This window comes from Danio aesculapii, chromosome 1 (assembly GCF_903798145.1).
Source record: "Danio aesculapii chromosome 1, fDanAes4.1, whole genome shotgun sequence".
Classification (NCBI taxonomy): Eukaryota; Metazoa; Chordata; class Actinopteri; order Cypriniformes; family Danionidae; genus Danio; species Danio aesculapii.
Genome location: NC_079435.1, coordinates 14,137,737 through 14,165,314, shown reverse-complemented (window position 1 = coordinate 14,165,314; position 27,578 = coordinate 14,137,737). Strand labels below are relative to the sequence as shown.

General features: G+C 36.8%; 2 protein-coding genes across 7 annotated transcripts in view; both read right to left on the bottom strand.

Moving 5' to 3' along the window:
- Nucleotides 1-265: 265 nt before the first annotated feature.
- On the bottom strand, nucleotides 266-2,600 carry dleu7 (deleted in lymphocytic leukemia 7). Its single transcript, XM_056468162.1, has 2 exons — nucleotides 2,045-2,600; nucleotides 266-1,276 (listed from the first exon to the last, which is right to left on the bottom strand). Exons 1-2 carry the CDS (start codon nucleotides 2,576-2,578, stop codon nucleotides 1,070-1,072), a joined length of 741 nt encoding a protein of 246 aa, XP_056324137.1. The 5' UTR covers nucleotides 2,579-2,600; the 3' UTR covers nucleotides 266-1,069.
- A 6,030-nt stretch (nucleotides 2,601-8,630) lies between these two features.
- The window catches only part of agpat3 (1-acylglycerol-3-phosphate O-acyltransferase 3), a 39,580-nt gene continuing 20,632 nt past the window's right edge, over nucleotides 8,631-27,578 (bottom strand). For all 6 annotated transcript variants that reach the window (XM_056456632.1, XM_056456636.1, XM_056456634.1 and 3 more), the window contains exons 4-10: nucleotides 26,873-27,042; nucleotides 24,370-24,531; nucleotides 19,944-20,097; nucleotides 15,060-15,162; nucleotides 14,676-14,751; nucleotides 12,556-12,754; nucleotides 8,631-10,246 (exon numbers count right to left, since the gene is read on the bottom strand). In XM_056456632.1, the coding sequence (XP_056312607.1) occupies nucleotides 10,155-10,246; nucleotides 12,556-12,754; nucleotides 14,676-14,751; nucleotides 15,060-15,162; nucleotides 19,944-20,097; nucleotides 24,370-24,531; nucleotides 26,873-27,042 (956 nt within the window). In that variant the 3' untranslated portion in view covers nucleotides 8,631-10,154. The remainder of the gene's footprint in view (nucleotides 10,247-12,555; nucleotides 12,755-14,675; nucleotides 14,752-15,059; nucleotides 15,163-19,943; nucleotides 20,098-24,369; nucleotides 24,532-26,872; nucleotides 27,043-27,578) is intronic.

Genomic DNA, 27,578 nt, shown 5'->3' with positions numbered 1-27,578 from the left:
AACTCCACTCTGTTAAGCAGAAATTGTGTGAAAATAAACGTGGACTAATAATTCAGGGGGTTTAATAAATCTGACTTCAACTGTAACATTACAATCGATTCAACATGTTTGCTTATAATCTGAGTTCTTAGTCTATCACTAGTAGTGTCCAAATACATTGTCTTGAAACATTTAGATTTTTTTAATTGCTCCATTTCTTCAAAGTAAACTCCACTTAATTTGATATGCTGTCATTTTAATGCATTTTGCATCCATTTATAATTTTTTTAATTATTATCCAACACTTTTTGGGAATTTCATCCTCATTTACATCACACCAAAAAAGTTTGTAGTGGAGCACAAGACCATTTACATAACATAAAAGCTGGTTTTGTGCACCATCTAGTGACAAAAGCCGATTCTACAGATTTTACAGACAGTCCATATTTGCACAAACAGCAAAATTGCATTTGCAATCCTCAAACCTGGAATTCATAATCAAATCTTCAGAACTGCTTGGGTGGTTGTAACACTGAAAATGGTTTTTATTTTGAACATAATTACACAGTGATGTCATAATCAATTCAACATTAGAACACACAACACATATTGCACTTTTAACCAACACACCCCTGCTCCACCAAACACACTCCTTTTGTTTATCAGGTGACAAAGGCAGCCACACCGGACCCATCCTGAGGTGTGACAACCATCATCCCACCCGTGGAGTTAAGAGTGGATTCAGCAGCATCAGACTTGTTTTACCTGTACAGTCAGCCGAACACAAACTCATGATACTGGTATGTGCAAAGAGAATGTTGTTCTGCCATTCTTATGCATGCATGAGTACTGACTAACGCATACAATAAACAATACAGCTCTTAAAGCTGAGCATATACATGATTGCTCTGCAAAACACTTTTTTTGTGAGGTTCCACGCCTTCATTTGTAATCTGAAACATCATGCTAATTTTACATTCACTGATGATTCACAGATAGTTCATGGCTTGTTTGTTTCTTAAGAAAGTTAATGTCTCCTTGTTTTTCTGAGGTAGTTCCTTAGAAATCACACAGCGAAATCTGCAGATTTTCAGATTTCAGGGAAGGAGTTTGAAAGCTCTCTTAGTCTGTGAGTGGACACGGTGGATGACAGATTGTTTTCATCTCTCACATGTGCAAGCAGGCTAATGACGATAAGTCGAAGACAGTCTCGAAGTTCCCTCAAGTCTCTGTCCGAGCGAGAACCACCTTCTGCCACAGCCATTCTCAAGCATATGTTCTTCAGATCAACGCTGTCCTGAAAGAGAGAGAGAGGGGGAATACGTATAATTCAAAAACAGCTCATAAATGTAATCACATAGCTGTCGTATTTGTCGACACTTGACTTAAATGCTATTATAAACATAAATACATCAAGTAAACCAAAGGACATCCAAATGTACAATGCATTTCTGAGACAATAACAGATTGTGTTGCAATCTGCAATATTCCTCATGCGCTTATGCGAATAACATTGATACCAGTTTAATTCAACATACACACATACAACATAATCTCTTTTTTAATGGTCAAACAGATGTACGTATTTGAAAAAAAAAATACTTGTAATCTGACAGTAGTATCCAGTTACAAGTAATCTAAAAAGTAATCCAGAAGTACTCAGAATTCATTTCTTGAAAAATAATCGAACAGATTACTCCAGTAGGCTACAATTGTAATTTTTAATAACAATAATACAGATGTACTATACATATTTAATCATCATATACACTCATTTATCGGTTTCAATTGTCGAATTAATCTGGTCGTTGAAAGAAAGGGCCAGCACACGTGGGAACTCCTACTGTTTAAAAAGCATCCCAGGATGCACCTGCAAAGCTCCAATATAGACAAAAGAGGTCTTCTTTATCTTCCCCACCCTTATTTTTTACGTTGTAATGCTTTCAATCACACTAAAATAAAGTCCCAATCAATCCAATATATGTAACAGAGGTATCATTTAACAAGCGAGTCGTCGTAGTAAACACTGCAGCAGAAAGAGCCGATAAACACCAAATCGTCTTACCTTACGCTTGAGCAAACTCTTCCCGTAAGAGCCGTCTTTAATGAAGTCTTCTTCGATAGATATGAGCTGTGTCAGTATCTCGAGCAGTCGCGAAAGGCAGTTTTCCCGTGCTCTCTCCGCGATCGTCTTCAGCCTGCGGGGCTCCTTCATCACATCGCCCGGGCGAGCGGCCACTTTACCGGCCGCCAAAGCACCCGGACACCGGCCCTCTCCCTCTCTATTACTGCCCGTCCCGTGATCTCGCAGTTCATTTAGGATGTTTAAAGCATCGATCTGATGTGTTAGAGAACAGAGCCCCATGTCTGTTACCTGGTCGAGGACGGACAGACCTGCAGTCTTGAGCACAGGCGCAGTTCTCAGATGATAGGCAGATGCGAGGCACAGTTGATGTAAACAACGTGACAAATGACCGTCTTTAAGTGTGCTTCTGCTTGAACAGACGGTTTCTGTAACGACTTCCCCATTGTTTGTGTTTAAAGTGGATGAACATTGCTTGCACATGCAAATGTGACTTGATAGTCCTGCCTTCTTCATTCACTGCACACACAGATCGGTTAACTGGGGTGGGGGCGGAGTTATACCTGCAGTATATGTGTGTTATAAAGTTTATTTGCTCCATAGATGTGGTTATTTTTATATTGTACAAAGTGTATATTATTTCCCAGTACTGGGTTGCAGATGGAAGGACATCCGCTGTGTAAAATATATGCTGGGTAAATTGGAAGTTCATTCCGCTGTGGAGATCCCTGAAAATGAATATATTTCACTTACCCCAATCCTCAGTCGACTGATTAAAAAAAACTGCAGCACACATAAACAGATTAAAAACATCACTTGTACTTAGACAGTAATTAATATAACTAAGTAATCTAAAAGTAATCCACCATTATTCAGAACAAATTTTCTCAAAAGAGAAATCTAACAGATTAAATTACTTGCTACACATACTTTTTTACACTGTAACATCTATATCTAACCCTAATCCTACCCATAAAGCAAATATTTTCAAAAACTAAAGGAAAAAATCCTCAGCACATGTATAAACAAGTAATAACTACAAGTAATCAAAATGTAATCCACCAGAATTCTGAAGAATACGTTTCCTCGAAAGAAAAAAATCGAAAAGATTAAATTACCAAATACACATTATATTATATAATTTTACCTTAATCCATACCCCAACACCAATTCCTCACAGAAAATTTTACACAACTTTGGCAAATATCGAATTATAAAAAGTATTACCATTGTACACTCTCAGAAATAAAGGCACGCGAGCTGTCACTGGGGTGGTACCTTTACAAAAGGTAAAAATTTTTACCTAAAAGGTCCATATTAATACCTCAGGGGTGCATATTAGTACCTAAAAAGTACAAAAGCGTTCCTCTTAAAATTTGTAGGTATTAAAATGTACTTTTGGGGTACCAATTTGGACCCTTCAAGTACAAATGTGTTCCTTTTGAAAAGGTACCACCCCAGTGACAGCTTGCGTACCTTTATTTCTGAGAGTGTATAATATAAACTATTATAAAACACTGTAAAGACTATATAATCAATTAGTCCTGACAGCATATGTTTTCATTGTAACTTATTAAACTAAGTTGATCATGTTCTACCTTAATTTTATGTTATGCAAGCTGTTTAAGTCAGTTTACCATAATATAAGTTCAATGGACTCATAAGGTTAATTTGATTCATCTTAAAAAATTTAAGGCAAACATGATTTTTTTACAGTGTATGATTTAAATAAAATAAAAATATGATTATTTTAAACGTTTTGATTTGTGATGATACATTAAATGTCCTTAAAGCATATTCACATTTTAATACTCTTGTAATATGCATATCTAACACTTGTCCTCTTTAACTACTATCTGGATTAAGGATTACATTATAGATTGGATTACAAATGGATTACATTTTAAATCCTTAACTTAAAATTTAAGTTAAATTAGTGGGGGAAAAAATAAACCAGCTTCCCTGAAGTAAAATTTAGCAGGTTGGTATAATAGAGGTTTTAGGTCCCTCTACATCATGAGACCAAACTTACGAACAGCTAAACACCAGCATTAAATCCAGCTGTGACCAGTTGGCTCTGTTTTTTTTGTAATAATATAACCAAAAGAAGAAGAAAAAAAGCTTTGCATGACAAGATGAAACCAATGTCACAATGAGATCACACTGATATGGTCTAAACACAGTTCTCACATTGCAACACAAAATCTGATCAAACCTGATATATTTAGCTGAAATGAAAGTTCCAATTCAGCATTTTGTCATTGCATTAACTCGTGTCAAGAGTGAACACACAATTACTTCTTTCAGATTTCAAAAGTAATCAAATTTAACACCAAAAATCATTATTCTACCCACAATCGTTTCCATCTTATTTTAGTAATACATTTATAAGCCTATATAAATAATAAAAAGTCTTAAAAATTTTAGTTAAACATGTCAAAACATTTGAATGATTCATAAATATCTTCATATTATTATTATTATTATTATTATTATAAGCGAGACGAAGCGTATTAAGTGTTTTCAGTGCGAATGCAGCTATCGTTACATTTATTTCATAAAGATCAATAGGTTACTGGGTTATTCATGCAATGAAATGAAACAACTCCAGTTCCAATCATACACTGAATGCTTTAATTTATCTGAAAGAAAATACAAAACAAATTGTGAGTTTAACAGACTAAATTTCTAGTTCTATGCAACCTCTGCTCACATACTGTTTTTTGAGGAGGATTTAACTCAAACGCAAGTCAGAAACACTCACTATGATATCTCGCATCTTTTCCCAAAGCCCGCTATTTAGTCTGAACTCTACAATCTCAATCCTGTCAGTCTTATGCATACAGTAGCAACATTTATTACAAGAAGAGGGAATTCTGGCCTCAGATCAGGTGTCACATTCATTATTTGATTAGAGTTCAAGAACTGATCTTGGCTCAGAGTCCTACCCTGTCAACAGTGGTCTTGACCCATTCGCCCATTTATTAGAAATGGATCACTCATGCTGAATTATTCAGAATAAATTAACCACAGAGATAAATGAAAAAATAAAAACTCTGTGGCAAGAAAATAAATAGATTCAGTCTTAACTGGTGAAAATGAAAGACCTTAAAGAATAAACCTCATTCACTCTACGAGCGACTTGCAGCGGCGAAGCGACCGTTCATTTCAACGAAGAGCAAGTGATTCCAGCGACCTCCATCTACGCGAGCGACAGTGACCGCTGGCGACGAGGTGGGCGTACCGAGCGATGCTACAAAGTTGAGAATCCTTCAACTTTATGCAAATGAAGAGCGACTTTCTTGAGCGACAGCCAATAGGAGCACCAGTAGAGCTTACGTGATTTTCTCTTAGCTCACTCAGAGGCCGGTTGTATTTGAGCTGTATATATATATATATATATATAGATATGTACTTATGCATTTACACACTCAACAATATTGTATATGTATGTAGTGTCGTCCCAAATGGAACACTAATGTTTTTTTACTAAGCGTAAATTCAAGATGATTCCTGATGACGTTTGTCAGTTGCCAAATTAGAGAAATAAATGACCAAAGTAACAAATAATACCTGCCATGAGCCTAACCTCATTCACCATTGGGAGGCGCTATAATCACTCTCGTAGAAAAATTTTGCTTTCACAATCCAAATCACATAAAGTTATTCAACATTTGCGCCCCATAGCTCCCCCCCCCCCCCCCCCCCCCCCTTCCGTTACGTGAGCAAAGCTGCGGTCGTTGTGCGTGAAGTGTCTATCATTCCACACGTCATTTAACCGGTTGAATGAGTGCATCATCCGGGTATTAAAAGTGCACTTATTCTTTTTAATATTTTTTTTTATATTATAATAATAAGTTTTCAGTGTAATAATAAGTTTCAAGTTTTCATTGTGAACGCACTACTTACACTATATATACTACAAAATGGCGTAGAATAGTGCATAAGTATGCGATTTGGGATGCACCTAAAGTTAAGAATCCAGCCTCCTTCACCCTACGAGCAGCTCACAGTGGCAAAGTGACCAGCGACCGTTCATTTCAGCGGAGAGTAAGCGACTTCCAGTGACCTCCGTCTACGCGAGCGACCATTGGCGGGCGTGTTGAGTAACGAGACAAAGTTGAGAATCCTTCAACTTTATGCAAATGAAGAGCGACTTTCTTGAGTGACAGCCAATAGGAGCACCAGTAGAGCTCACGTGATCTTCTCTTAGCTCGCTCAGAGGCCGGTTGTATTCATGCTGCATATCTACACAGACCTGCGTTTGCAGCAGGTCACCACCCAGAGCAACAGGCAGCTACAAAGTCGCTGCTAGTGTGAATGAGGCATCGTGATTGAGATGTCGTGTCGGGGGATGGAGATCACAAGCGTTTCTACACTGTTCAAAGCGTTTGTATGCGAAGAACAGTGGCTATGGCATCTCTTTGGGAGATCAAAACAGGTTTATAAGGGCAGACCGGGGCTGGCGGACACGCCGTTGCAAAACCGTCCAAACTTTCACTACCCGCCTAGGTCATTTTTTACCCGCAATAATAAATTAAAAACCGCCCAATCTGGCAACACTCTTATCTTGAGCCACCTGGTGGGCAACAGTCGCTCACTCTCCATTGAAATGAACGTTCACTTGCTGCTTTGCCGCTACGAGTCGCTCGTAGTGTGAATTATGCTATTGCGTGCTGTTTGTGTTGCTCTGCAATAACACTTCCAGGTTTTTATGTTCCTCTGTGTCAATTTCTTTGTGGGTGTTTTATTTTTTCTAAACGCTACAAGTAGCTAAAACTCGCTCACTTGAGGTAGGAACTGGCGGACATGCTACAACTTTAATCATAAGGTAAACACAAAACAAAAGTTTCCATCTGCAGCACCTTCACGGGATTCAACACATGTAAACACTCGCTCCATCGGCTTGCGACTTTCAACACCGCCCACACTCGTCACAGCTATCAAGTCGACCATCACAGAGCTCGCGATACACATCGTTGCGGCATGTAGTTACATTTTTTGAGGTGGGTGTCAGTGTGCGCTTGACGCAGAAGAAAACATTTGCATTTAGTTTACCCCAAAAAATACATAATGTTTTTAATTACACATCTTCTTGTCATTCCAATCCCGAGGTCTTCGTTCATCAGACTGATATATTTTAAATGAAATCTGAGAGCTCTCTCATCCTCCATAGACAGCAATGGTCCCAACTTAAAGTCCCAAAAAATACCAAAAAACATCCTCAAAACACACCATGGCTGCATTGAGACTGCAGATCTTGATGATCAATTCTGATTTTGTGACTGGAACCGATTTTTTTTGATGACCTGTTTAAATCATCTTTTAAAAGTGACTCATATCCTATTGTCTGCATTTACACAGTACATCGCAAAGGCAAAATGACCAGGAAAAAAAAGAGTGTGCACTGACAGACAGATGATAAGAGAGCGCTCTTTTCTCCATTCCTATTTAATGTGTTCGCAGGGTTTAATTTTTTTAACATTCTTTTTGACAAGTTGTTTTACTTTAGTTTACGACATTAAAGTTCTCAAGTTCACATCTTACTTTAATCTAGGCCTTTTTAAACCAGTAGGAGTTTAATGTAATGTCCATGGCGTGATTCATGCGTGTGATGTATAGCCTACGCAACAGTTTTATATTTGTTTTGGTCATGTTGGCAGATTTTGCTCTCTCTCTCTCTTGTTAAAATGCTTAAATACGTGTGCTACATGACAATATAAAAGCTATTTTAGTCCTCAAGTATGAGATTTAAGGTTTGGGACTCTGAAAATCTGTTCTGCTGAAATCTGTTCCGAAATGAAAGCGTCAGAGTTGACGTCATTCACTATGGTTCTTAATAACACGCGACTCGCATTGACAGGTGAAAATCTGATCTAGCTACTTACACTGCAGAAACGAGGGACATATATTGGATAAATGTCTACATATGAACAAGTCCTGAATCTGATTTGAGTAAATGTGATTTTTTTCTTGCTTACACATATGGGCCGAATCCAATCTGTGCCACATGGGAGGAAAAAATCAGAATCGAGTCACTTGAACCATGCAGCGTAAATGCAGCCCGTGTGTCTTCAGTGGTCAGTCTGAGTATTAAGAAGCTACAAGAATACTTTAGTGCACATATAAAATAAAAATAACATTATTTAACAGTTTCTTTTTTTAAGTGTCAGTATAGGGCGCATGTTCACAGGAGCACTGTGCAATGACATAAACGCTCACATAACATCCTGTTTTTAAACAAAGTACAGGTGAATACGTGATGTCAGCAGCACGACACATATAAAAGCACAACTTTCTCATGAATGGCCAATTTTTACTGACACAAAGAGAAGAAACTGTTGAATAAAAGTCCTTATTTTTTGTTTTGTCTTGATAATGTTTAAAACCATTTAATGTTATTAAACCACTAAACATAAAAAAATATGAGTTTAGGATTTTTTGGGGGGTATTTTTCTGATATTTAAAGTATAGTTGGGACAATTGCTGTCTACAGATTGAATTTAAAGTATCTTATTTTTTTTTCAGATGATGTAGGAAAGTCTCAGGGTTTCAAAACGAGCAAAAGTAATTAATAAAACTTTTTATTTTTGGGTGAACCAACCATTTAACCCACTATTCATCCAATCAATATTTTAATCAAGTAAACTTTGGTATTCTCCCCACATTATAAACCAGACTAGTTGCGCTGGCGTCTCACAGATCTTGCAAATTTCCCGATCTTCAATCCTCATATGAATATTGTGCATCTGAAACGCACAGACTGCATCTGTAATCTACACCGCATGAATTCCAGTAGAATATGACATGAAGATCAGATAAAAATTGCACAATACGTGAGAAACCCAATCACTCCGGACTGCCCGACTACACACAAGAAACTACACTGTTCTGCTCCGTTAAGGCTTGCACGGGTCCTTTCCAATTTCGCCATTAAAAAAAGCAAAGATGCACATTGAAAACAATGAGGGAAGACAACAGAAAATAGAGAAATAACTTTAAACGAATGAAGCGTATTCATCTAATTCGAATGGGTTTGGGTCATGAAGAAACTTCTAGAGTTTATTTACAAACCATTAGTGTCAGTGGTTCACACTAAAACGGGTTTCACAATCTTCTTTTATTGACAGCACAGATTGTTGTCTTCTTGGTCATTCGGCTACTCTCTTTATCTCTCACCCTATATTTCGAGTTACACATGGCTAGATATGGGCAGTTCAATCATGGTCAATGGGTGTTTCATTTAGCTGTAAACTAACTAAAGAGATGCTCTATGTGGATAGGAGTATAAAACATCGCTTATTCATCTACATGGTAATGCAATGGTGACAGAGTGGGATAAGACACCATTGTGAAAAGGTCTCGAAAATGGGAGAAAAGTTACAGAAGACATGCTTTTCCTCGGAAACCCTGCTCAGTCCATTTCTATTGCCGTCGCATAACAGTTTACAGCTGACCAATAGACCCATCGGAGATCTACAGCGGTTCATTTGGTAGGTAGGGGGCCGTGGCGTGACCGCCTTTTCTCTGATCGGCTGGGCTGTTTGTCTTCCTCAACCGTCCGTGATGTGAAATTCTGATCTCAGAAAAATCAGTCCAGGTGACTCAAGTGTGGCGATCCAAACTGTGAAAGGGAGGATTTGATATTGTAGATGCAAAGAACAAAGTGTTACAAAGCACTCCCGGAGATGATAAATACTAATGAAGAACTAAGACAAGACGTGAGCTTGTTTGGTTAAAAGAGGCCGTGGCTTTTGTCATTAAAGGGGCAGGGCTAAAAAGGAGGAAAACATGTGTCACATCGATCCGCAGCTGAAAGTGCTTCCTCTCCTCTATTTCCCATTCAGTTTTGTTCATACAAATTATTATAACGTTTACAGACTAGCATATTAAGTAATATCTATAGTTATATCCCTATATACCTCCCAATGCTGCATTGAAGAGATGTTAATAATTCATTCATTTTTTTTAAATTACATTTTTGTTTTGTAAAAAGAAAGATAACTGCACACAGGGCAGCTCTGTGCCTGAGGCTGGACTGCAGGGTGAGCGTTACAGTGGCCACACGGTGTCGATACGGTGAAAATGGTGTTTAGTTCTCCTTCTTGGCCTCTACGTTGCCGTAGCTGGATCCTGTCTTCTTTACTTCGGTTACTCCGATGAGCCGGCGGACTGCTACAGAAGCTGCGGAGAGAAATACAGTGACAGGGATTAAGAATTATGTAGTGCAAGCAATTCAACTTGAAGGACATTTTGCAAAAACAGATGTGCAAAGGACTTTTATATAAAAATTGATTTAGGCCCAATCTCAATTCTACCCCTTACCCTTTCCCCTACCCCTCATTTTGCGCATTCACGTGAAGGAGTAGGGGTGTCCCAATTCTCTTAAGCTTGAAGGCGTAGGGCTAAAGGAAAGGGGTAGATAGCCCTAGAAATGGAGATGTTTCAGGACCACACTTGAAACCAAGGGGTATGGAAATTTCCCAGAATACACCAGCTACAACGGCAGCATGGCTGCACACGGAAGTCAGGAGTTGCACAAATTAGTATTTTTTTGTCATTATTACGAATTTTTGCAACAAACAAGCACACGTTTTATTACATTCAGTACTGCGTTCGTGTTTCACCGTCATGCTTTAAAAAAAACACTGAAATAAAAAACGCTAAATTTCACTATCTATAATCCCTAATAATAACTCCTGTATAGCAGTTCCACAACATTCTGACACTCGATGACACTCGAATACCCTGTCAGAAAAGTCTAGTGGCTGGGAATGAGCTTTTTACAGTGTCTGCTATAATGTTACTGTTGTTTTCGTGTGTTTACATAGATGAATATGGCCACTGTGTAATTGCACACTACAGTTAGGATCTTATTGTCACATTATATTGTTGTGATAACATGATATATGCCTTTAATGATTTCCTGAAGATAAATACTAAAAAATAACACAACTGGATTAACTACAGCAGTCGCCATCATCGATCTCATATGAAGCAAGAGTTCGTGATGACATATGATGACATGTGCAGGTGCTGTAGAGGTGTCCCATTTCTTAGGGGTACATTTTTTAAGTCCTTCCCCTTCACACTCTAAGGGGAAGGGGAAAGGGTAGGGGTACAAAAATAGAATTGGGATTTGGGCCTTAGTCTTCCATTCTCTAAATTTTTACTTCACTACATAACAAATGAATTTTCTTTTTTTTTTTGACAAAATCAGTGCATTTTAATTTCGTTAATTAATTAATTAATTACTTTTCCTTCAGCTTAGTCCCTTTATTTATCAGGGGTTATTTCTATTAAATTAGCAAAATATGTCACCTGTTTTTAGTATACAGAATTAGATGACTACAAATCAAAAAATACAGAGAAAATGAGAGTTTTCCAAAGCAATGTGTGCATATACAGCGGAGGAAATAAGTATTGAACATGACATGGTTTTTCCTTGGAATAACACTTCTAAAGGAGCTGTTGACATGGAATTGAACCAGATTTTGTCAAATACAAACAATACAAACATCAAAACAAAACAACAAAAATCTGAAAAATGAGTTATGTGCAATAACAATGAAACAACACAAGGAGAAAGTACTGAACTACTGAAAAGAAGCCTCTCATATGGAGAATTAAGTCACATGTATTGCTCAGGTGTGAGTTTTTCATAGACTTCCCTAGTGTGTAAAAATCTTGATGGTTCTGTGGGTCTCGTCTATCAAATCTGATCTTTATTTTGTATTTTATATTGGATTCAAGTCAGGTGATTGGCTGGGCCATTCTACAGCTTGATTTTCTTTCTCTGAAAGCATTTGAGAGTTTCCTTGGCTGTGTTTGGATCATTATCTTGCTGAAATGTCCACCCTGGTTTCATCCTCATCATCCTGGTAATGTAGATGTTGGACTGAAGCAGCTAATATTATTTACAATAAGGAAGGGCAGAGTTGCTGAATAACTACTGAGAGATTTCAGCTGCTGTCTGGGCATTCTCTGCCTTTCTACACCTCCCTTTCTTCATGTGTTCAATACTTTTTTACCTACGTGATTTCATTTTATTACCCATAAAATGAATCTATATGAATTTATAACTTTAATTTGTAAAATAATTAGATTTGTTTTATTTGCATATATGGATTTCATTGGTTGTTACCAACATGCAGGGAAAATTTCAAATCAACGGCACCTTTAGAAATGTTCTCTAAGAAAAATCGTTATGTGTTTAATACTTGTTTTCCCCGCTGTATATGGTATATATAATTTACATATACATAATACTGAGCTTAAATACCTAAATACACAAATTTAACACTGACACAACTCAACCAACCCCCACCCCTTTAGGGGAGAAATTATTTAAATTCAGATTATTGTGACATATACATTCCTAGAAGAACATTCATTTTAGTGACTGAGACTGATGCAGAGAATAACTCCCTGTAGTAGTTTATGGGATTGATTAAGAGTAAATAACACAAGATATTTATGATATCACAACTGACCGACAATAAGGAAGATTATGAAGCCGATGATGAGGAGGGGCGAGCCGCTGACAAACACATCCCAGGCAAAGTTAATAAGCGGAGAAAGCAGGACAGTAGCCCAGAACAGGAAGTTCAGCAGGGTCCAAACGCGACGTTTGGGTATGATTGTTGGGCCGGGATAACAGCCCTCCTTTTCATAGTACTCTTGTAATGCATCCTTGAAAGAGAGAATTGAGGAATTAATTGCAGCTCACACCAATAATGCATTCATTCATTCTTTTTCAGCTTAGTCCCTTTATTAATCAGGGGTCGCCACAGCGGAATGAACCGCCAACTTATCCAGCATTTGTTTTACACAGCGGATGCCCTTCCAGCTGCAACCCATCACTGGGAAACACACCAATAATATAAATCAAATTCATTGTTTATTTAACAACTGTTCTCAAGAATAAGACCACAACCCAATTTGCAAACCATCCGAAAAATTGTGTCCCAAGTCGTATGTTTAAATGAGTACTGCAAAGTTTCCTGCATTCTCTACATTTTTACATATGATTTGAAGTGCAGATACATGCACAATGGCTAATTTTACCCACAACATACTGCACATTGTTCAAGGACTTGATTAGTACTACAAAAAAATTGTTGTCCCAATTTGCATATTTTCAAAAATATAATTAGTATCCTCAAATAATATGTTTCTGGTAGATTTCTGGTTCAATTTCTGATAGAAATTCAAAGTGCAGTTCATACTAGGGCTGCAAGATTTTGGAACAATCTGACATTGCAATATTTTGTTGTGCCATAATATATATTGCGATATGAATATAATTTCACCAGATGATTTGAATAGCTCTATTTGAAGATATTTCATTAACTTAGAGAGAGAAGAATGATCAATTCTTTTTCAATGCAGTGCATCTCCATAAATTACAAGCAAAAATATATAAATAAAAAAATAAATAAATAATGCTGTAAGGTTTTCTGAGGAGTCTAACAGTATTCAAGTACAGAAATTGAACCATCAAATGTAAAATAACATGGTCATCATTCAATAAATAATAAAAAAAAACAATGTAACATCTTTATCTTTAAATCTTTAATAAATAATCTATTCCTGTGATGTGACTATTGCAGATACACACGGTGCGATAACAAATGCTCACAGGATATATTGTTCAGCCCCTCGTTAATATTGCCCACAATAAATTGCGCATTGGGGGTAAATTTGATTAAAACTACAATTTTTTAAAACTCATCCATTTGGTTTTTATTAAGTTATATTAAGTTGCATAATTAAGGGGCGAGGCCACTTGAGTGACAGCTAGGTCTCGCTGCTCGCCGTCTCCTCACCTCAGCTGATTCCGGCTAATTAGCCGTTGAGCTCGGCATATACATCGTATTTTTGTTTTGATTAATGTTTCTTTACATAGTCAACTGCCTTTCTGAATTATTTCCTGCAATTATCAGATACTATAGCATGCTGTGTGTACTTAATCGTGCTCACGAACCGTTCGAGTTGCCTCCATTTCCTAGATGAGTGAAATTATATACTGGTATTAGTGCTGTTGAATGACGTCCTGGAAGCACTGTACAAATGTGGCGGCGCTATTGACGCATATTAGGGGTCCGTATGTGATTTCTAGTGTATATATAAATATGGCTTCTTGTGCAGTGTTCAGAAACCTATGAGTGACGTCTCGGATACTACGTCCATATTTTTTACAGTTTATGGTTACATGGCGCAGCCATGGTAAAAAAAAAAAAAACACATTTTAATGAAATGTAAAATGTTTATTTCACGTTTTAAACGTTATATTTCATCTGCAACAACATTGTGAACATTTATAAAGTGGTTTCTCTTCATGAAAGACCTGCGAATGGCAGATTTACATGCTGCTTCTTCTTTAATACGTTGGGTAATTATAAAGAAATTCAGAGGATGTGGCAAGACGCGAGTGCACATAACTGCAAAAAAAACGTCGGTTAATGGCGTCATTAATTTGTCCCAAGGATTGACTACTCTTCTGTTCACCCTTAAAGTATGTATTTTTCCTCCACAAAAAAAAAAAAAAAAAACAGTACACAATTGTGTCATCGTTTAAAATGTGAATTAAGACGCAGTAAAAGCTTCAAACCTTCTCTTGGTAGAGTTTGTGTAACCAATCGGCGCACTCTTTTTCATCGTCAGGAATCTCCTCAACAGAGAAGCGCCTGTAAACAGAACAATGACGGTTCATCAGTGCAGCACGATACACTCCAATAGAGGGCGCCATAACTGCATGCAGAACAGCAGGGGAGAAAGCTTAACCAGGTACAGATCCTATTAGTCACAACCTTAATCCAAATATTTCAGGAAAATCTCAGGTCAGCAGTAAGATGCACAACATTACAAAAAATGTGTCTAAAATGTGACAGCTGAATGTGAACTAGACAGTCTAAAACATGTATGATGACCATCCATCTTCAAATGATAATGTACTTTATTATATATAGTGATATCAGTGAACTGGGAGACTCACCTGACACTCAAATCTGCTTTGTACTTCTTCCCATTGACAATCCCCAACAGAGTCGGGTTCTGTTTGTCTTTGAAGTTCAGCGTGACATCATAGACTGCTTTTACTGTTGAAATAAAACAGACAATTCTATTTTTAGAATGTGATAAAATGGAATGTTTATTTAAAAGAAATCTCCCACATAAAAACTGCTAAAGGAAACTATACTAAATGCTAGTTGTTTTGAACCATAATATAGCAGTGTATTATACTCTGTATATTACTGTTAATAAATATTACTGTTAATGTTGTTACTGTTAATAAATGATACAACACAGTGTAGTATTAACACTGAACTGATAAACTGTAATAAATAGTGTAGTATATATAGTAGTTTTTACTATATTCACTACCTGACCAAAGTCTTGTCACCTATCTAAGATTTAGGAACAACAAATAATAACTTCTAGTTGATCATTTGGTATCAGAAGTGGCTTATATGAAAGGCAAAGGCCACTAGATTAGGCTTATTTCACGTTCATGCCTTGACTTATTTAATTAGGACAGTAAGGCCTGACTTTGCTTAGACAAAAGTCTTGTCACTTAACAGAAATAATGTACAGTATATAAAGTCATAGTGGAGTGGAAAAAGATTTAATATTGTGTATGACTCCATGAGCTTGGAGGACTGCATCCATACATCTCTGCAATGACTCAAATAACTTATCAATAAAGTCATCTGGAATGGCAAAGCAAGCGTTCTTGCAGGACTCCCAGAGTTCATCAAGATTCTTTGGATTCATCTTCAATGCCTCCTCCTTCATCTTACCCCAGACATGCTCAATAATGTTCATGTCTGGTGACTGGGCTGGCCAATCCTGGGGCACCTTGACCTTCTTTGCTTTCAGGAACTTTGATGTGGAGGCTGAAGTATGAGGAGGAGCGCTATCCTGCTGAAGAATTTGCCCTCTCCTTTGGGTTGTAATGTAATGGGCAGCACAAATGTCTTGATACCTCAGGCTGTTGATGTTGCCACCCACTCTGCAGATCTCTTGCATGCCCCCATACCGAATGTAACCCCAAACCATGATTTTTCCTTCATCAAACTTGACTGATTTCTATGAGAATCTTGGGACCATGCGGGTTCCAGTAGGTTTTCTGCAGTATTTGTGATGATTGGGATGCAGCTCAACAGATGATTCTGCCACTTTTTTTCTAAATGATCAACTAGAGGTCAAGTTATTATTTGTTGCCATTACAACTGGGATTGACGACAAGACTTTTATCAGGCAGTGTATATTAAAATATATAGTTGTTTACTACAAGTTCTTTACTATAAAATGTTTAAACCACTCTGTACTATGTAGTATTTTTTCACGAGTTTACACGCACATACGCACTCAAAATTAAGAAAAAAAATCTGTATCTGCAATCTGTAATAATTTCCACATTGTCATAATGTTTGTCCTCATGCATACAATGAATGTCAAAGTCACCAAAAAGTATATATTTATTAATATTTATTATTTTGACCAGTGGTAATTTTCTGGAAAAGATGCTCTAATTTGGAGGAAATGTTATCAAGCTTTTAAAGAACAAAAAAAATATTAAATATTAACATTAAGACTAACATCTTAAACACACACTAAATAAACACACATAATATTAAACAAATAAATCTGAGTGATCTCCACTTTTTCTTCACAAAATCTATTATTTAACTTCAAGGGCCTGTGAATAAATTAAATGCATGGACGCTTTTTAATAGTTTCCTGTAATTGCATGGACAAGTACGACCAGCACATTCTTAAAAATATCTCACGCTAGAAAGAAGACTGAAAGGAAAGCCAATTTGGAACACATAATAGCAGGCAAATGACGATAATTTGTTTGTATGTGAACTCTGAAAGTAAATAATGTTTCTAGTGTAATTATAGATTCAGAGCAGCAGATAGTATTAAGACAGGATAAGAGGGGCCGAAGCTTAGCAGAGTATGAATTGGGGGCAATTGGTATGAAAATCAGGATGATGAAAAGCAGCACAGCGTGTCTGCACACACTCACAATGCTCCATCTGGAGTCAAATCAAGTCCGCGGGTGCATTTCAGTCACCTCATTAGAGGAAACAACAATCTTTAAACAAGTCCTTTTCAAGTAATGCCCAACAAAAGTAATTACTGAAGAATAGCACTGAGCTGAACCAAAATACTTGACAGAAATAAATCTAACAGCTTTTTGCTTTTTGAACAGAAAGAAATAAATACATTTATTGAGCAAGTATGCATTTTAGAAACTAAAATTGAAAATATTTAAGAATAAATGTTGTTTTAATTATGTTTTTATCCATCAAGTAATCCTGGTTTTGATGTTTATACTTTATTTGCATACTTTACCACAGTTGAAGTGGATTAGATGCCTTATTTGTTATTCATTTCTCAGACTTTTCATGAAGCAACAGAAACACTTTACACAACTGTATGCACTGCTAAAAAATGGCACCATAAGTACATAAATAAATGTCAACACAAGACAATACTACTTGAATATCAATAAATAATCTTCCTCACCATGTACTCACACTCAAGTGGTCGTAAACTTAAGAATTTCTTTCTTCTGCTGAACACAAAACAAGATATTCTGAAGAATGTTGGGGAAAAAATTAAATTACATTCAATTATTACATTTTTAATTCAATTTGAATGATATGTCAGAAAATATTTAATTCCTGCTGCATTTATCAAATAAATAAGAGTCTTGGTTGGCATTAGAAGAGATTTCTTTCAGAATAAAAAGCCTAACAGATTCCAAACTTCTGAATGGTAGGGGGTATGCCTAAAAATAAAGCCTAAACTCAGTCTATATTTAGGGAGCAGGTGACAGACGGAAGAGTCTCTCGACTACTGAGGTGCCGAATGCTCTGGGATTTTCTTATGGCAGCGAGTCAAGTGTTTTCTGGGTGCATGTGTTGTATTCTAGGAAGACATTAGTTATCACCATAACCACTAACAGCATCATGTTGCACCCTGTCTAGAGTGCCTGACCTTTGCACTTGAACATTATTAGTGGACAGCAGATTATGCAGATCCACAAAAGCATTTGAAGAGCGTTTAATAGTATGCCGCATGTTTCTAGTGTACACAGCTCTTTTGTTTTTAAATTTTTACTCTGGGATGACTGACTATTTTCAAGAAGCAACATGAACACTTAATCAAAAATATATGCACTGTTCAAAAGAAATGGCACCATAAGTATGTCCAACAGGATAACTTAAGTTTCCGCAAGTTAAAGTATAGTTAAAGTCTAAAGTTGAGGTACAGTTCACCTAAAAGGGAAAACTCTTCCATTTACCCATCTTCCACTTGTTTGAGTTTCTTTCTGCCATTGAACACAAAGGAAGATACACTCACCAGCCACTTTATTAGTTACACCTGTCTAACTGTGTCGTTAACACAAATTTCTAATCAGCCAATCACATTGCAGCAACTCAGGTATGCAGAAAAACATCTCTGAACGCACACTAGCCCAAAAGGCCTTTATATAAATAGGTGCATTTACTCACATATGGATGTCAACAAATGAATATTATATAATTTAGGATACGAATCTTGAAAACATTGAATAAAAAACATGTACAAACAATTCCAGACTGACTTATTTCAGCTGTATGACATGTTATACATTTACACAGTGCATGAGTTAAATGAAGCCTGTTGCCCTCCCTTGAGATATTCATCCATGTACGTACACAAATACTAAAGGTCCAGGTTCCCTCTCATCAAATATTTATTACATCGCATATTTATTATACATTTACATATTATACATGTGTTTAAACATTTATTATTATATAGGTTTGCTCCCTTATATCTCTTAATGGTTTAAAACTAAGAGCCTATGCTATGATATTTTTTGTGGAAAAACTTATATCCTTTATTAGGTTTAGAGTGTGGAGTGATAGAATGTCGGTCCACAAGACAATAAACATCCGCTGTAAATGGTAAATGTTGGCAAAGTTTTCAAAGAGGTAGTGAAAACTATAGCGTATCTTTCTCCATTGCTCCGGCCGGAAGTATGGATACGCAACTATCGCTCTACCGGATGTGCGTTCGACTGTCGGTGTAAAAGGCTAATTGAGCATCGCGTCAATGCCACTGTCTACCTGAGTATTGTTGCTGACCATGTCCATCCCTTTATGATCTTCTGATGGCTACTTCCAGTAATATAATGCACCGTAAAGGACGAATCTTCTAAGACTGGTTTCTTGAACATGACAATGAGTTACTGTACTAAAATGGCCTCCACAGTCAACAGATCTCAATCCAATAGAGCACCTTTGGGATGTGGTGGAATGGGAAATTCACATCATGGATGTGCAGCTGACAAATCTGCAGCAACTGAGTGATGCTATCATGTCAATATGGACCAAAATCTCTGAGGAATATTTCCAGTACCTTGTTGAATCTATGCCACGAAGGATTAAGGCAGTTCTGAAGGCAAAATAGGGTCCAACCTGGTACTAGTAAGTACATAGTAAATAGTGTACCTAATAAAGTGGCCGGTAAGTGTATGTTGCTATTGACTTCCATAGTATTTTTTGTTCAATGGCTGCTTTTTTCCAACATTCTTGTTTCTTGTTTTGTGTCGTAAAAGTTTAGAACCACTTGAGTGTGTGTAAATTGTGTGTGTGTTATCCCTTTAAATAATAAGAAGTCCCAGCCCGATTAACCAACTGCTTAATGGCCACAGGCCAATGATAGTTTGAGGATGTTTACCAGCCAGAGTGAACTTAGTCAGAAAGTTTGCATTGGCACTTTGCTTTTGGACTGAAACGAACACTACACCAAATCAAAACGCCTTGGTGTAAACTGTGTCTGACAGTGACGGAGTGTGTGCAAGTTTTCGTCTGACCTGTTCCCTTCAGGCATTGCAGTGTGGTGGTGAATCCTTTGGTGCGGGGCAGCAGGTGGTACTTCAGTTTGGGAAGGCCCTTACTCTCAGCCACCTGCATGCTGATCTGGTGTTTCTTTTCTGTAAATCTCGTTCCTTCACAGTACAACAGGAACTGCCAAACACACACACACACACACCACACAGACACACACACACACACACCAGAGGATTGTAACTCTCAGGTCAGTGTTAAACAGAGTAATCCTATCACTTTGTAATCTCTGGCTCTTGTTGCCAACGGAAACTTCCAATCGGACCATGGTATAAGTGACCTCGCAGGTGGAGTTACATAGCCATCTAGTAACACTGACCCACATCCAAATACAAGAAAATAAATAAACTCACTAAACTTTCTTAAACGACACTTTGGCTGCATCTGAAATAGCATACTTTCCTAGTAGGCTGAAAACAGTATGTGAAAAGAATAGTACGTCCATATTCATAGCATGTATAAAAAGTAGGATAAAACATACCCAGAATGATGATATGGATATGTGTATATGTGCATGTCTTAATCTTTCTATCCCATGAGATTACATAAAACTGACAATATGGTGTACAGAGAATGTCCTGATTACACTCATACTATACATACAGCAGGGGAAATAAATATTGAACATGTTTCTTCCTAGGAATACAAGTTCTGAAGGAGCTGCTGACATGAAATTGAACCAGATTTTGGTAAAAACCCAAATAATACAAACATAAAAATAAAACAAAACAAAGAAATCTGAAAAATGAGTTGTGTAATAAAAATAATAATACTATATTTAAAAGGCTTTTGTGGTGATGGCAGCTTAAAGTCACATAAATTGCTCAGGTGTGATTTTTTCCACAGACTTCAACAGAGTGTAAAAATCTTGATGGTTCTGTGGGTCTCTTAAAGAACTACTGAGAGACTTCCGCTGCTGTCTGGGCTTTCACTGCCTTTCTACACCTTCCTTTCTTCATGTGTTCAATACTTTTTCCCTGCGTCATTTCATTTTATTATGCTAAGAAAACATTTTTAAAATCATTAGATTTGTTTTTTTGCATATATGGAGTTAAACAAGTCAACGGCACCTTTAGAAATATGTTTTCTGAGAAAAATGGTGACTTGTTTGATACTTATTTTCCCTGCAGTACATACACATTTTGAATGAGGTTAGATCTATATGTATTTTATGATGAGAGAATACCATTTATATTGATATCCAAGTTTGATGGGTGAATCTGAAAAGCAAAAGAGTACACAAAGGTTGTGTTCAAAGGCTCTAAAATGATGCCTTCTTAAGCAGTATTCCAGGCATCAAGGCACATCTGAATCTAAATTCTGCTTCATTTCGTGTCTCAGGAGGTACCTTTTACTGAGTGAATTTCAGAATTTCATAGCTGAATGGATGTATTTTTTGCTACCTTTGATATACCACAATCCTGTGCATCCTATTTCTGACAGTTGAGCTAAAGAACTTAACATGACATCTCTAAGCGCCACTTATGTGTCAGTTTGTGTGTGAATAACCAATGTTTTCAACTTTTGAGGGCATTTCTAGTGAAAAGCTAGTAGGGTTGGGCGATGTCGACCAATTTGGCATCATACAATGTCTAATGTGAAACATTGCGTTGGACGATGGCATCGTCGTCGTAGGCGGCGGTGAATTAATTATTTAGGAATAATTAATTAATTCATAACAAATTAATTATTTGTAGCCTACAGTTATAACTACCTGAACCGCATGGTCTTTGTTTTACCCATAACCAAATCATAAATAAATAAAGATAAGTTACACACAAATTACCACCTGTCAATCACTTTTTCCGCGGGACTCTGGCATGAATAAGCAGAGTGATCTGTGTGGTTATAATGGCATCGACAAACTTCATTAAAAAAGGTGCACAACCAACAGGAACCAACCAACAGTATCTGAGGTTTTCGCTAAAATTACTAAGTACAAGCGTGAAAGCAAAAGATTGAAGCAGTGTACTGATGCTGTGACACGTTACCTGACAGATTCAAAAGACAGAAGAGTAATTAGATAAAGACAAGATGAATTAAATATCACGTTTAACAACTATAGTGAGACGAGATCCAGTGATACATCCTTGATAAACTGTCTGAAATGCACTGCCCTCTTGGGTTTTGTACTCAAAGCACCCGCTGGATGTCATGGTCTATCAACCGAACCCTAGAAGCTAGTATTGTGGCAAGCGAATATTACCTTAGTTATTACCAAAGCTCTCTATTTAGTTGTAAATGATTAAATCTGACTCAGAAATCTGTCTAAAATCAGTTTTATGAGAAACCCTTATGCACAAACGTTGGGTCGAGAATCACAGCCTGATTGTGTAGTGAGGAACAAGTCAGCAGCCTACGCTTTCAGACGCTTTTCAGACGTGAGCTTCTGCAGGAAATGTGCATAATCCAATTTGCCCTAAATATAAACCACACTTTATATCAAGGTGTTTAAAATAGATTATGTAAAATGTAAAATAAGATGTAGTTAACACATGTGTTTTAAAGAAGTTTGACCCTGCCAGACACGTGATACTGACAGAACTAGTTTCGAGATGTTTTAAGAAAGAAATGGATTTCTCAGTGTAATGTACTATTTAAAGAAAGATTCTCCATTTGTAAATATTAGAAGGCCATACATAATGCTATCAGGAGTATACACTAAGCTTTGTAAAACATCAAGCTCATGCATTTCTAGCAGTCAAAGTGCAACCAAGGCTGCATTTACACTGCATGGTTCAAGTGACTCAATTGCGTTTTTGTCTCCCATGTGGCGCAGATTGGATATGGTCCATGTTCATGTAAGCAGGAAAAAAAAAAATCACATGGATTCCGATTTACTCAAATCAGATTCAGGACTTGTTCATATGTGAAAATTTATCCAGTATGAATTGGATGCGTGCCCTCGTGTCTGCAGTGTAAGCAGGTAGATTTTCACCTGTCAATGCCAGTCACGCCTCATTAAAAACCATAGCAAATGACCTCAACTCCGACACTTTCATTTCGGAACAGACTTTAGAGTCCCAAACCTTCAATTTCATACACTAGGACTAAAAAAAGCTTTTATATTGTCATGTAGCACAAGTACTTAAGCATGTTAACGAGAGAGAGACAGCACAACATCCGCCACGCAACCAATATAAACTAATGTAAAACTGTGGCATACGTCACGTGCAAATCATGCCATGGACATTACATTGAGATGCCTACTGGTTTAAAAAGGCCTAAATTAAAAGAAGATGGCAAAATGAGAACTTTTCTGTCATAAACTAAAGTAAAACAACTTGTCAAAAATAATTTAAAAAAGTAAACCCTGCAAACAGGTTAAATACAGGAATGGAGAAAAGGGCGCTCTTTTATTATCAGCTGTCAGTCAGCGCCCGCTCTTTTTTTCCTGATCAATGCACCTTTGTCATGTACTGTGTAAATACAGACAATCGGATGATATAAGCAGGTCAGCAAAAAAAATCGGATACAGTGACAAAATCGGAATTGATCATCAAGATCTGCAGTGTAAATGCAGCCAAAGAGAGCAATAATTTGTGACTAATACATACATTCTGCTCAAATATTTGTTGTTGGTTAATAAATGTGCCATATGTAGACATTTAAACCTAAAAGTAAGTGTATATTTATTATGATTCGAAATGATTCTGTCATAATAATTAGCTTTTTTATAGAGGTTATTGAAAAGAAAAGTTTTTCTTGTTACTCGAGTTGGGAAAATGTTCACATTCACACTTTGTAATTTCCGTCAGATTGTGTTAGCACTCTCTGTGCCTTGTTTATATGTGTCAATGCAGCTTCATTGTGCTGTGTTTGTAGTTTGTGTCACTAAAGAATAGAACATTAGACTCAAATAAGTATTGGTCTATTAAATATTTCAACAAGCGCTCTGTTAAAATGACTCAAAAACTAAATAATAATATTATTAATATTATTAATATTAATAGAGCAATATTATTAATAATGTACAACCAAAATCTGCCTGATCTGAACCATTAAAGAAAGTGTGTGCGAGTCTACAGATGTGTGGCCAGTTGGAGGTTAAACTTAGCCACGAATTTGACTTCTACAATTCAGCAAATACTTTAAGTGAAATTCTGTCATCATTTCCTCATCCTCCACTTGTTTCTTCTTTCTGTTAAATACAAAGAAAGATGTACTGAAGAATGTGAGAAAACAGCCACTGATTTCCATAGTTGTATTTTTTTGTTCCAACTATGGAAGTCAATGGCTTCAACATTCATCATCTATAATCTTCAGTTTATTGTATTCAACAGAAGAAAGACATCCAGTTTAGAGTCACTTTCAATTTTGGGTAAACTATCCCTATAGGTCACAGCTAAATCATCAGTTCCGAAGATAATCCTAGTGGGTCAGTGTACTCACCCACATGTATTCTGGGTAATCTCTGAGACGGCCGAGCCCACTGAAGACAGTGTCTCTATCCTCCTCCCACTTCCTCTTACAGAAGACTATTTCCAGGAAATACCACGTCCAGCCAATCAGAGGCACTTTCAGCAGTTCATGCTTCGCCAGAACCTTTGAACTCTGGATAAGAAGAAAAATCGAGATAAAGGAAAGATAGCAAATGGAAAACAACAACAACAAAACAGTATTTAACATCAGCGGAGAAGATTTAGAAGAATTTAAATCAACCACTCAACAAATACAGCTGAATTACAATTGTAACATTTAAACTATAACATGTGCTGCTGTGTATTGTCATGCAACTAATGTTAGTTGTTTTAGATACTAGTTTGTATCTAAATTGTATTGCGTTACTAGCCATTTTAAGCACTTATTGTTTGGGTCTTACTGCTGATTATTAAAGACACTAGCACAAAATTTGTAAATACTAGTAAATATTAGAGACTTGAGCTTATTTATTAGAGGCTAGTCCTTATTACGTAGATACAAAAACATTCAAAAATACATTATTATTTAGATGCTAGTACGTATTAGTGGTGTAACGGATAACAGATCTCACAGTTCGGATCACATTATGCTTTTTTAGTCACGGATCGGACCACTTTTCGGATCAGCGAAAAAGGGGAGGAGACAAATGTCATTTGAAATCCATGTATTACAAAAACATACTAAAAAATATTAAAAATAAAATGAAATAATCAGCTGAATAAAAATTAATTGGGCAACGCAGTGGCGCAGTAGTTAGTGCTGTCGCCTCACAGCAAGAAAGTCGCTGGTTCGAGCCTCGGCTGGGTCAGTTGGCGTTTCAGTGTGGAGTTTGCATGTTCTCTCTGTGTTCGCATGAGTTTCCTCCGGGTGCTCCGGTTTCTCATGCGGTACAGGTGAATTGGGTAAGCTAAAATTGTCCGTAGTGTATGAGTGTAAATGATTGTGTATGAATGTTTCCAACAGATGGGTTGCGGCTGGAAGGGCATCCGCTGTGTAAAACATGAGCTGGATAAGTTGGTGGTTTATTCTGCTGTGGCGACCCCAGATTAATAAAGGGACTAAGCCGAAAAGAAAATGAATGAATAAAAATAAATTGTTAAATATTCAGTACTGTGAAAAATTCATTGTTACTACTGATGTTGATGATAACGCTAAATGTAGAAATCTATCATTATAATATGTACAACCCATATTTGTTTATAGTCTCATTTTTAAAAAAATGATTCAGTTATTCACTCATCAAAGTTTATGTTTCATTGCTAGATGGATCATTTTTAAAGAATCATTCAGTGGCATATTTCTAATGGCTGGTTGTTGCCACCTTTTGGTTAAATAATGTAATTGCGGCCTACAACTTTCATTTTTGAGCGTCGTTAAATGCATATGATGGTGATTTTAATCTTTACCAAAAACATCAATGGTTTAATCTAAACTATAAACGGTTATCCCAGTACTTCTGTGTTATTTGACTGTTTGTAACTTCATAACTAACTCAAGACTAAAGACTGAATCTCTTTCTTGATTTTTACGTTTTTCAAACACAGATTTGAATGCAGCGATTCGATGGATTAATAAACATATGCAAATTACCATCATTTATAATTGATGTTGCATGGGTGTTGATATTTTAATGATTAATCGTGCAGCTTACACTGAATGCATTAATGCAGGCTAAACAAGTAGTGACAGAAAAAACCTTTAATAACCTAAGAAACCCACCACATCCCGAATAACCCACCACGACTTATTCCGTCATCATTATATTTTACAGGAAAGCCTAAATACTTTCATACATATGATTGAAATGACAGGAGAGGCGATCTCTCTGTGATCAAATTTAGGATTAATCTTCAAGAAAAAAAAAGTATTAATTTGCGGGTAATGTGGGTTTTAAACAGCGGGTTGTGATCCATACGAATAACAGATCAACCGTGATCCGTTACACTCCTAGTACTAATTGAATAATTGGTAGTACTTATTCAACCGATCACAAAACACATTTATTAGATACTAAAACATATTGTAATTATAGCCAGTAAGCTTTTTTTTATTGATCTTAAAGACTAATCATAACACAGGATTAATAAAAAAAGCTGTTCTGACTAGGAATTACTAATAATAATTACAAAAGTTACTAGTTTCTATTAAATACTAGTACCTAAGAAAAAACAATTGTATGTTTTAAACAGGCACATGTAATAAGTACTAGTATTCAAGAGTGTAATTAATACGTACTCTTTCATATTTAAGAATTGTGTTATTTCAACTAATTTTAATTATATAGTTTAAACAAGCAGCAAAAGTAAATGTTTGAGTGTTAAATTAAATATTGAAACAGCTTGCCATAGTTTGGCTATTTTTAATGTACTCAAGTGAACAGTAATTCAGCTCTTTAGGTTTTGAGACACAGGCTTACACAACTTTCACACCATCCTTCACAAGTTTCATCTCTCCAATACTCATCAGGACTCACCCCCAGCACGCCGTATCTCTCACAGATGGTCCAGCCGCACAGAAAGTCCACCTCGAAGTTGTGGTTGAGGATGATGATGACATGCTCTTTACCGAACTTATCCACTGTGGCCTGATCAGTGTACAGCGTGCACTCGGTGCCGGACCACCACTCCAACAACATCACCAACTCTGAGAGAAAACACACACACACACAGAGAGAATTGCACACGTCAAGAAGGTTTTATTGTGATAATATCATGACAGGAGCCATGAAAATTGTTGCTTCCCTTGGATCAATTACTTGGGCATTTATATAATTCTCATTTGTGAGCTGCTAAATTAATAAACCCAAATTCTAAATGCAAATACATGTGGTCAAAAGGATGCATTTGACTAGAAAATAATTATCTCAGATGTTTAATTTTGATTGTACTACTAAACCGCCATTCAGATGAGATGTTAAACCGAGGTCCTAACTCTCTGGGGTCATTAAAAAAACCATGGCATTTCTCGTAAAGAGTATGAGTGTAACCCTGGTGTCCTGGCCAAATTCCCTCCATCGGCCCTTTCCCATTATGGCCTCCAAATCATCCTCATCCACTGAATTGGCTCCATTACGGTCTCTCCACTGCACCAATAGCTTGTTTGTAGTGAGCGCACTGGTGCCGTTGTCCTGTGGCTGCCGTCGCATCATCCAAGTGGATGCTGCACACTGGTGATGGTGT